The 12049-nt window shown below is 44.1% G+C and overlaps 1 protein-coding gene across 1 annotated transcript; it reads right to left on the bottom strand.

Moving 5' to 3' along the window:
- Positions 1-2915: 2915 nt before the first annotated feature.
- On the bottom strand, positions 2916-7883 carry pim3 (Pim-3 proto-oncogene, serine/threonine kinase). The gene is made up of 6 exons (XM_047575842.1): positions 7344-7883; positions 6984-7093; positions 6802-6852; positions 6265-6628; positions 5202-5378; positions 2916-4804 (listed from the first exon to the last, which is right to left on the bottom strand). Exons 1-6 carry the CDS (start codon positions 7429-7431, stop codon positions 4602-4604), a joined length of 993 nt encoding a protein of 330 aa, XP_047431798.1. The 5' UTR covers positions 7432-7883; the 3' UTR covers positions 2916-4601.
- Between the last annotated feature and the right edge of the window lie 4166 nt (positions 7884-12049).

Here is a 12049-nt window from a genome sequence, read left to right as displayed (position 1 = left end):
AAAAGTTTATAAAAGGATCCGAATGATGGTAATTAAAAAAAAAAGCAAGACAGAAAAAATGATAAAGATTTTATATTACAAATGTGCCCAATGTGGAATTTTTGAATTTCTTTTCAAACTTTTCAAACTTTACAGACAAAGTCTTCTTGTTTTCCCCTCCATCCCACAACCTTGCCATAACTGTCTAGCGTCACTGATGCTAGTTTCACAGATGGAAAAATGTTGCATAATTACACAATAACAGCTTGTTATTTAAAGGAACAGTTCCGCATTTTGGGAACATGCACTTATTTGCTTTTTCACTGAGAGTTATGTGATCAGTTTCAAAACAGGAGAAAATGAACCTAGAACTATCAGGCAATTAGCTTATCTATGGTGTAGCATACTGTCATAAGGTGCCTCTAAATGTGTTGTTCGCTATTTTTCTAAAATTGTCTTCCCAACAGCCTCATCTTTTTATCATGTATTTGCATTTTCTACAGTAGTAAGCTTGTTAAATTGTTAGCCTCAATGGTTGCCAGCTTCCGAAAGTTACACTAATTTTACTGAAACTTCTGTTTTACGTATGTTAGCCATGTTGCTAACAACACACCAGGCGTGTTTGTCTCAACTTACAACTGATGTTAACACTTGAACACAAGGAATTTCTTGAATGGTTACAATAGTGCTCTCAGCATGAAACTTGGCTGCATCAAACAAGTGCTAATGTGTACATTAAACTTCAGATGGAGCTAGGCTACCTCCTCCCCCATTTTTCAGTATGTATGCTAGCAGAGCTAACTGTCTGGTAGCTCTAGCTTCATTCTTAGCACGTAAACATGAAAGGTATTTGTTTACCTTCAGTTTTGATGCTACATAGCAGTTTGGAAATAAATACTTTAAATACTTTTATTTTTTGGAGCTATTTATGGATATATATTCATGTTTCTGATAGATATTTTAAGGTGATTAGCAAAAATGAGCTAAGGGGACAGAAATAACACCAAAAAGTGATTCACTGATGAAAGAACTGCATCAACGTCAAGTTAAAATGATGAACACCACTCATTTTTTAACACTTTGACACACAAAACCACAGTTTCATATAGGAAAAAGATATATATAATATATTGTGAACCCACTCAACGCCAAGACTAAGTGGCTATGAAGGATGATGTTAAATGGCCTGTGGGAGCGGGCTTCAGCTGAAGATGACAACAGTGTGGCATATGTCTCGCTACATTTAATGAGGATTTCATGGTGAGAGTGAATGAGGGGATGAGGCCTCGCTAACGTCTCCATTCTGAGCAGAAGGAATTCTGATGAAGACAAGTTACAGGTCATTTGCATGTCAAAAAGCCCGCAGACACAAAGACAATGGAGGATTACTGGGGTTGCATATAGACACACAGATGTCAACGTATTGAGTCTGACACCAGGGATCATTTATAGCGCCGAGCTTTACCACATTGTGGTGTAAGGTTGATTTAAAGAGGCGCCTCCAGACTGGATTTTATCATGATTCAAGCAACTTTAAAGGAACTGCTCAACTTTCTTTGTTATTTTACTGATGGTTAGGTTCCACTTTTTGCACTTAATATGGAGCTTCAGCACAAAGACTGGAAACTGATGAAAATTTTAGTTCATTTAATGTATTTTAACTTTGTTTTATGTGGCATGTCATTCAGTGAAGACTTAATGCAAATGGAATGCAATTTTGTTCTCAAATACAACTCTCATTAAGCAGCTGAACAAGAACACTGGTGCATATATTAAATGCAATAGGAGAAACCAGTGAATGGCTGCCTTAAAATGCTTTAACTTGTCTCCTCCATATATGAAGGTGGAGTAATTAAAAAAGAGGGAAGTCTTCTTTTTTCCCAAGCATATAAATCAGTTCCCTTCATCATAAATTAGATCCCTGAGAAGATTTGGGGGCCAGCTGTCTTATGAAGTCTTAAAGTACCCATATGTCATCGCTCAGGTCAAATTGGAAGCAGCCAGTCAAGTAAAAACTGATGTAGGTGTCGGGGAGAGCTCTCCAGATTACTTTTTTTTGAAGCAGGGATTAATGACCATAGGTGTGAGGTCTGAAAAAAAAACGGGATCGCCTTGAGCGTCTGGGGGTTGTTTTTGTCGACACATGTAGACACAAATTTCGAAGAATCGATATCAGAGGGTACAGATCAGGACACAAGCTGCCCAGGAAGAAAAGCAGAGTTTCTGTTTTTGATTACAGGTGAAAGCCAATGGCAGTGACTCACCAGAGGGGGCAGCACCTTCCCAGAAAAAAAAAAAAAGAAATAATAATAAAAAAAGAAAACACTAAACCCATCACAATCACTCCTGCTTCCTGGAAACCCTTTACACACAAACACAGTAGACACACAAGCCTTATATCCATCCATAGCCCAATAATGAAATAGACTTGTGTTTTTGTGCAGCAGATAGGCGAGCAGGAGGGATAAAATGGAAAAGCAATTAGTGATATTTTACAGGCTGCATGTGTGTAAGTGTGTGTGATGATGCATAACATCCCTACTCTTTTTCCCTTGTCATGCCAGCATCACTCCCTCTCATCCCCTAGGCTCTGGAGGCACATCTGTCTCTTATTAGCCCCCTGGTAGCCTCAGGTTGTCATCCAGTTAATGGCTCCTGTGATGTTTGTCTTCAGCCACACCGACAGTCCTGTCACGTGCGGCGCTGTTGTTATTACTGTAGGCAGACTGGGCATGTGTATTAACCTCACCCCACTCCTGCTGCGCCGAGCAGATGAGCAATATGGGCTCAGGGTTGCGTAAAGGTGTGTGTGTACAAGGTTTTTTGACTGCAATGTTTTTTTTTTTTTTTTTTTAACCGTTGTGTAAATGCGTTTTTTTTTTTTTTTTCTCGACACAACACAAACTTTTTTTAAAAAGACTGAGACACCAGACTTATTTCTGTACATAAAAACGGGTGTTTAATTGAAACTTTTGTATCAAAAAATAGCAATATCCATCCTTCACAGCCACAAGTCACACAGCTAAACTGAAAGGTCTCCAATGACGAGGGGGCTATGTGACAACCATGAAAGCTGTTGCACCTATTGTTTAGCTTTCCATAGAACTCAAATTAATCTCGACAGTACAGAAACCGGATCTCCGATACTTAACCATTTCAACATACTTTTTTTTTTTTAACTTTATATATTTATATATATATCATTTTTTTTAAAGTAGTTAAATAACATTCAAATGCTCTTTTTCAAATTTAAGTAAACGTTTTATTCTGCTTTACATCGACAACTACGTCAGTGCATCCTCAACATCTCAAAAAAAAAAAGAAAAAAAAAAGTCGAAATGTAAAAATAAGTTATAAGGAATGCAAACCAAAGGCCGAGTAGGATATGCAAATTTTTCGGGGAGATTTAGCATAGACAATAAATAAATAAATAACCACAGAGTGTGGAATGTCTACATGTTTACGAATAAATTAAATGCAAGTGGGGAGAAAATAAAATGTACACACACAAAAAAAAAAAAAGAGAAAGAAAAATACACGCTGTACAATATTTGTTGAAAAAAAAAAAAATACATATTTGAGTCCATGAATATTGCATTGATTGTGCATTTCACACCCCAAACCCTGAGGGAGGCCAGGGGGTGGGGGCCATGTAGTGTCAAGCAGTGAGTTGGCGGGAGGCAAAAAGAAGAGACGAGAGGGCTGGAAACCCCGCAACAGGCATGGGTGGAAGAGATAAAGGTGGTGGGGGGGGGGAAGAGAGAGGTGTGTGTGTGTGGTGACATTTTGTAGACATTCAGAAAAGACAGGATCCAGTTTCCAAACACCTGTTCAGGCTACAGAGTGAGTGAGCAGCGTTAAAGAGAGCGACACAGAGTTGAGTCAAGTGTGTTTCAAGTATTCCATTGTCAGAAGAGCCCCCACCTCCTTCTCTCCTATCTAACTTAGCCTCTTGAGTGGGGGTCCGGTTGGCTCGCAGTGATGGAGAGAAGAGGGGGAACCGAAGAGTCCCAGCGCCCCTCCCATCACGGCGCAGACAACCCGACCGCCACGCCAAAAGGGCAAAATCCAAAAAACAGAGCTGTTTGATGAAAGCCCCCCAGAAAAGCAGCTTTCCAAAAAAAGGCACTCCAAAATCAAAATTAAAACATTTAAATAAAAAGGTTTTCTCCAAGCTCTATGAGAGCAGCCATGTCTGAATAGGAAGGCCTTGCCAGCTGTATATGTATACCAGCCTAGTAACAAAACAAGTAAGATAAACTTAAAAAAAAAAACAAAAAAAAAAAACTAAAAAAAAAGGGAGGGGGAAGAAATAAATAGTGCTGGTAAGACCGCCCAAACAGTAAAATGTTCCCCATTAGGAAACGAGTATAATCAACTGAAGAGAAAGAAAAGAGGGGATGGGGAAATAAGATAAAGAAGAACACATAGTAATAAATTAGAAATTCCCTACAAAAGAGGAAAATTAAAGTACATTTTTCTTGCCGGGCCAGCTGAGTCAAGCCCCTGGTTTGCTGACAGAACAGTTGGGCTACGAGGCTGCTGGCCTTAAGTCCACATCACTCCCTCCGTCCCCACCCCGTCTTTCTTCAGAAAGTCTTTTCAGTCCATCAGAGCCGCGCTCAGAGGCTCTCCTTGCTTGAGCTTGTGCTTGACGAAGAGTCTGTGTCGATGGTCCTGAGGCGGATGTCGCCGGCCACGGGCTCCTCCGGTGACTTGGGCGATTCTGCCGTCGTTCTCATCCAGGGGTGGTCGCATATCTGCTCCAGGGTGGGCCGGTCTGAGGGCCGCAGGGCCAGGCACCACTTGATCAGCTGCTGGCACTCTGAGAGAGGAGAGAGAAAGAAAAATGGAAGATAAGAGGCCATGAAGTCAAAGAGAGAAAATACCATATGCATGCTTTTTATGGATCTACAATCACTAGTGTGTAGGCAGCACAGACAGCCAATAGCGTGGAAGCATCGTTTTCATTACATTAGCTCTACAGGGCTGTTACACAAAGTGCACTGAGGGAAATCAAAACAGACAAAATCTCAATTTTAGTTACGGTTGATAAACCTGTCGACCGGCCAATCCATTATGATTGTGAGGGCTCACTCTAATGTAAACCGATTCATGATGCAGTCAAAACGGGAAGTGGATTCGGGGCTGTTACCACAAACAGTGGCTAGAGGGCAACAGAGTCAACCCGTGTGCGGCGTGTGTTGTTGTGGTCGACTCACCAGCTGAGATCCTCCTCCTGAAGTACAGTCTCCCTCTGAGGATCTCCTCGTCCTGCTCGAAGGGGATGTCTCCACACACCATGTCGTACAGCAGCACGCCTAGCGACCAAACCGTCGCCGAGCGACCATGGTATCTATGGAAGCGGATCCACTCTGGTGGGCTGTAGACTCTTGTACCTGTAGGAAAACAGTAACAGAGAGATCATGAGTGATGACTGATAGTATGCAGGAGTGGAAAAATAAGAGAGCTGGGTTCAACTAAAAAAATAACACGGAGGCTAGTTCTGCCTAAAATATGGCAACAGCTAAAAGATCCTGAATACACAAACGGAGAATAACTAATGTGGATGAAATAGCTGAGTCATAGGAGAAATGCTTTCCATCTCCCCCTAGCCACACAAACACAAACTGGGTGACCTGCCTGCGTCTACCCCTCCCTCCCTCCTTCCTTTCTTTCTTTTCCTCCCCCCTCCCTCCCTCCCTCCCTCCCTCTTGGAAGGAGGAACTTGGATACCAAACACACAAAAAAGCAATGTGAGCCCATCACGTGAAGCTCGGAGTCGGGTTTCACAACAAACAGATGTTACGTGGCACTGACCTAATATCCCCGAACTGCGACTGTGACTCAAGATGCAAAATAACAAAATAACAACCGGAAACGTTAAAAAGTAAGCTCATCTCACAGGATCGGTGATGAATCAGACAAAAGTATGATGAATAAGCCATGAGTCACGTCTGAGGATATACCACCAGATTTCTATCAAACCGCAGTCACGCAGTCATAATAACAACTATAAAATAATAATAATAATAATAATGGCGACACTGGCGCGAGACTGTGAGCGAGGAAAACCCTCGACCAAAAACAGACCACTGCGTCACAGGCTCGTGAACGCCTCCATGTCTGAATATAGCACAGCGGAGCATCAAGGGCAAACACAGCGCAGCCCACACGGATACACGTCCATAAAAAACTACCACCACCACCACCACCAGCAGCACCACCGTAGCATCGGATGAAAGCGACTAGCGCGATAAAAGGGATCGGGGGGCGGCTGCTTACCATCGAAATCTGTGTAGACCGTGTCCTTGAGAATCGCCCCTGAGCCAAAGTCAATAAGCTTGAGCTCCCCGGTGCGTAGATCCACAAGCAGGTTTTCATCTTTGATGTCCCTGTGTACTACGCCGCAGCTGTAGCAGTGTCTGACCGCCTCCAAAACCTGGCGGAAAAAGCCCCGGGCCGTGTCCTCGTCCAGGGCGCCCTTCTCGGTGATGAAGTCGAACAGGTCCTTGACGAGCTCCGGCCTCTCCATGACGATCAGCCAGCCGTCAGCGCGCTCGTAATAGTCCAGCAATTTGATAACTCCGCGAAAAGACGAGCTGACCTTCTTCAGCAGCAGGATCTCCAAAGGCACCATAGATCCGTTCTGTAAATAAAAATTTAAAAGTCCTGCTTTAATCACTGCTCTAACGCAAATACGGCTATCCCCTTTTTAATAACACAATACCCCCTCCACCCACCCACCCACCCAGCAACAGAGCGGGGATAGGGGGATAAAACCAAAACAAACCGCACACGGATCCGAAAACGAGTACTTACAATTGTGCCCCACTCCGTCACCCTCTCCTTTGCAACGTGCTTCACAGCGACCTGAAACAACACAATAAAAGGAGATAAATGTTAGAAAACGCGTCCCGGTGGCGAGAACAGAAACACGCCGCTTCGATGGCGGCGCATGCAGGATCAAAACACAGAGCTTCTCCCCCTCCCCCGGTCCTTACCGGTGCGCCATCAGAGATCCGGCTGCCGGCGTACACGGTTCCAAAGCCTCCGCTCCCCAGCACCGAGCCCACTTGGTAAACCTTTTCGAAAGGCTCCTTCTCCACTTTGACTGTAAGCAGAAGTGAAAAAAAAAAAGCGTTAAGGTGAGTGCGGTGTTTCCACAACAAACCCGCCGCTCCAGAGCGAGGTCAGGCTGTTACTAGCTCGTCAGCTTTACGAGCCGGTCAGCTGCAGCCGTAGTAGCTTACTCTCGCTTAAATTAATTTGCTGCGAGTAACACAGCGCGTTTAAAAACGCCTCTTTGTTTTGTTGGAGTGCCTTAGAAATGTGGAAAATGAGGAAAACTCGCGGGAACCTACCTGGCTGGAGCTGTATTTTCACTGGTAGATGGTCCATACTTGAGGGATTGCAAATGTGCGAAAATGAACCAAACTTTGACAGCAACATATTCGAGCTGAAAAGCCGGGTGTAGAAGAATCCCTATTCAACCGCTGAGAGTCAGAAGATTATAGTGATAAAAATAAAAAAAAAAAGGGAGACGCTGAATTCAGGCGCTGGTTTTAAGTGGTGGCGCGGACAGTCTTGGCTGCAGGAGAGTAATATATATCCAGTCCAGCAGTGCGCCAACTCCGCCGCACCGCGCCCGTCAAAGTCGTGTCACGACCGTCGAGTCGTACACCGCTTCCCGAAAACCGGCATCAAAACTGACTCCTGTGTCTCGGCACAAGTACCTCAGACGAAAAAACGAGCCTCTTAAATGATGGCAATAAAAAACAAAACAAACGCCGAACACCCCGACGTGCGCTGTAGCCGCGTCGACAGTGGAGTGCGTTTAAAGGGCCTCGGCGCCGTGTTGTTATCCTGAAGAGTGTGTCCGCTGTCTGAGCTTTGGCGCGGTCTTCCCAAGCCAATATTTTGACGCGCAGCAGGACGATCGGTATCCCTCCGCCACCAATACAACTCGACGTTTTCGCTTAATTCAACCGAAAAATTCAAACGTTCCGCCGGAGGCGCGTTCATACGTAACGAAACGACGCGCTTTGCGATTACAGCAAACTTTTATTCGAAAATACGCTCGGAATATTTATTTTCACTGGCGCTCTACTTTCTCATAGTACGAGACGCCCAAGAATCCCTTGTCTGGCAGCTGTGCGCTATGTTCACTATCGACTCGAAGGCGGCGACCAATTGGATGTCCTCTATAAATACTGTGTTTGGTTTCTGGACCAATCAGGGAAAAGTTATTACAATAAAGCTGGCATTTGAGCGCACGTGGCGGCAATTCTGATACGTCCTCTCCCCTCCCTTTGCCTCTGCAGCGCTGCAGTCAGACACACACACAATATGTTAGGAGGGGAAAGTTCAGTCTAAATAGTGTTATTCACCAACTACTGATTAAGTCTTACACATCGTTGTGTATGTATGCACTACATGACCTCACTTGTGTTGTTTGTTGACCTTTTGTTTTACAGCAGGGTAGGATTCCCAAAACATAAAAATGACCCTGATGACTAGGCTACTGTCTGAAACTAATAATTATTTTAAAATCCCGGGATATGCACATGGCAAAGGTGACATTTATTTTTTTAAATATTTATTCTGTAAAGTGTTATTAAGGATTTGAACGGCTGTGGAGATGAGTTGTTATGTTTTAGTAAGAGAAGTGGACAGAACACAGGACTGAAACCCAGGACTAAACAGCAGACTCAAATTGCATTTATATTTTTTAAGACATTTTACAAATGGAAAAAAATCTTGCGTTGTTGTGACTTATAGGTTATTATGCTGTTATGTTTTTGGTCTGACCCACTTGAGATCATATTGAGCTGTATGTGCCTCCCTGAAATAAAATTAGTTTGACACCTTTGGTATAAATAAAACACATGCAAACAAAAAATAAATAAATAAATGCATTAATGTTGTATAAATAGTAGTAGGCCGAGAGCTGCAAAAACAAAACCTAAAAGTAGACGCACGTAAACAATAAAATGAGGCTAAAATAAACCCAACATCATGCTGCACGGGCATTTGTCGCAAAAATTTAAATGCAAGCAAGTGTCCAAAACTGACACAGCCCGTGTCCGAGGGACGACACATAACAAATATACTTGTGAACGCTCATGTGCAAGTCATGCACCGGCATGAATATGAAAGGAAAACAGCGTAATGTCAACACAACAAGAGTGGCAAGAACGAAAGAAAGAAAAAAAAAACCAACACAATCACAGGGTCAAGGCTTGGGCAGTTGACCCAGAAGGCAAACTTTATAGTTTTGCTGTCACACATCTATCGTGACCTTGGGTCTAAGTGAACTTTCCACTTTTCGTTTTATTTTCTTTAATTTTTATCTTGCATTACCTCTGATACCCTTTGTGTGTGTGTGTGTGTGTGTGTGTGTGTAACCACAAACCAAACAGAAGCATCAGAGACTTCCAGGGAACATTATCTCGCTGTAGGCCTGCCGACTGCAAAGTTATGTAAATTTACACACACACACACACACACACACACACACACACACACACACACACAGGCTGCATATAAGAATAGAGTAACAGCCTGTGGGCTAACTCGCAGTGATGCTCTGTGCTCGGCGTATGAAATCGAACGCTGAAATAAAGTTGTCCCCGTGAATGCGCACTATAAACCCACATGTGTTTGCTCTGCAGCAATAAAAGCACAGGTTGTTCGTCAAAGTAACCACGCTTTGTGTTCTTCCAAAGAAACTGTGTCAAGAATAAATTATTCCCGGCATTTGCATTTTGAAGATATACTACAATGTTGATGCAGATTATGTAGGCGCAATGTTAAAGAACCTGAAGGGTTGATTTGCTTTTATCCCATCAAACATTTGCATGAACAAGTTTAATGTTACACTGGATCTTGCTTCAAAGAAAATACATTCAACCTTGCTCCAGTGTGAGCAGCAATCTATTCCCTGCAGAAACCTTCCACCACGCCTACGCCAATGCTTGTATTTTGTCCGTGGACGTATTCTCGCGGCCCAGACACATGCATTTGTTAGTGCATGCTGCCGATCCTTGAAGGAAATTCTTCACTCCAGAGTTCTTTCTTGTCTCATCTGTGTGAATCTTGCCGTCAGACCAACAGAGAAGCGGGCTTGGGTTGCACCTCACATACTTTTTTTGAACCACAGAGCAAACCGCCCTGCAGTAACTCCACCGACGCATGCAACAAGACTTCGGCGTCCGGCTTTGAGCTCGTGCTGGAATTCAGCAGATGTTCAGATTGACATTAAAAGTTGAGCGTCTTCAGGATGACCACACAATGAACGTCTTCCCGTTTGCCGTGTTTGCTCCCAGTTGAGGTTAATTGGATCCGACGTCTTGTCCTCTGTAGGAACCAAGATTTTAGCTTCTGCACCGTCTTATTTTGACTCCTTGGAACCGCGTACAACCGGTCAAATAAAATCCAATGTTTTTACCACTTACATTCCATACATATCAGCCCAGGTGAACTCCAGCTACTAAATTTCCTGCTGTTGCAAGATTGTTTTTATGTCTATGGTTCTTTCCAAACTGGTTTGTCCTCATTTGTTTTTATATATAGAGCCCCATTGCACGTGAAGTGACACTCGGCTAAGGAGGGCCTTCCCTACCATGACGGTATGTGCTTGCCATTTTCGATCTCAAGTGGGGCGCAGCAGGTGGACCGAAGTGATGTCCCCTTCAGCATGGTATGTCCCGCACGCCAGTATTCAAATAAAGGGCGGAATGGATGGAGGTGTAACGGCGGGAGTACGAAGTGTGAGCCTTGTAATAGATCGGTGCACGGTTTCGAGGTGTTTACTGCCTTTCACCCAGCCTATGCCCGGGACGGAGTCCAGCAATCACACGACCCTGGATATAAAAAAGATTTTGTGGACGGATAAAAATAATACTCATCCTCCCTCCTCTTTCGTTTTTTCCTTTTATACAAAAAAAATAACAACGCCACATTGTCACTGTGACTGATTTGAACACAATAGTTCTTCATAATATGGTGAAATAAAGCTCATAACTGAGAAAACGTTTGGAAACATAAAGAGCTTTTCTCCGTTCTTTTCACCCTGCAATGCAATGCAAGAAAAATGCATTCAACACCAGTATGGATCTCTCAATCCAAAGCGTTACGTATAAACAGAGCCGGGCTTTGCCCCGAACGAGGACCGTTTAAATGATGAAGCATTCGTGGCTGCGCTATTTTTTTTTTTTTTTTCGTTTCTCCCATGGCGATGTGAACCAGTCGAGGAGCAAGTGAGGCAGTCAGGCAGTTGGCCAACCAGGCGTGCTGACAGCAGGAGCACACACAGCTGTTTCGCCATAGCTCGATATGAACGCGTGCTATGCAGTTGTTCACAGCTCTCATGGGAAATCATCATCAGGGCGTTTATTTATGTTCACCGATTTGATGTGTGTGGCTGTAGAGAAAAACGAAGGGAGCAGAGGGAGAGAGAGGGAGAGAGGGAGGGAAAAAAAAGAAGTGGCTTGTGGTTTACTGATGCGCCGACGCTGTCCACCCTCCTCCTCTCGCTCCCGCGCTTCTTTACGTTTGGCGTCGCTCCCTTTTCCCTGCGTGCCTGGGATGCCTCCCGTTTTCCTTTGCTCTAATTACTGCCTTAGCAAACTGTGTCAGCGAGTGAAAAAAATAGTTTTGATAAGGGATCCGGCTGCATTTGCATCTGCGACTCCACGCGTTTCACTGGGGACACATACGTTCAGACGCGCTGCAGGCCACATCAGAGCCTGCGGGGTCGCTCCGGATTATATTTAGCCCCATCACGCTGGCCCGGCGGCGGCCACATCATCTCGGTGAGCCGCCCCGTTGAAATCGATCGGGCCCGGCGCTTCTCTGCCAGGGAAATCTGAGGGAACTGCATTTGCAGTGCCTCGCGCAGGGATTGCATTACTCAACATGTGTATTATGTTCTCTGCAAGCATGTTTGTTGTTTCGGTGTCCTCATGCAGGGGTGAACTGCCTCAGAGACCGTGCTGTGACTGTGAGCGTTTCATACAAAACTCCAATTACATCACAAAAAGTGAATTACGGATTTCCAGATGGGATG

The sequence above is a fragment of the Mugil cephalus genome, chromosome 22, assembly GCF_022458985.1.
Source record: "Mugil cephalus isolate CIBA_MC_2020 chromosome 22, CIBA_Mcephalus_1.1, whole genome shotgun sequence".
Lineage (NCBI taxonomy): Eukaryota > Metazoa > Chordata > Actinopteri > Mugiliformes > Mugilidae > Mugil > Mugil cephalus.
Note: the sequence above shows the minus strand (reverse complement) of the source record. Positions and strands in the feature narration are given on the sequence as shown.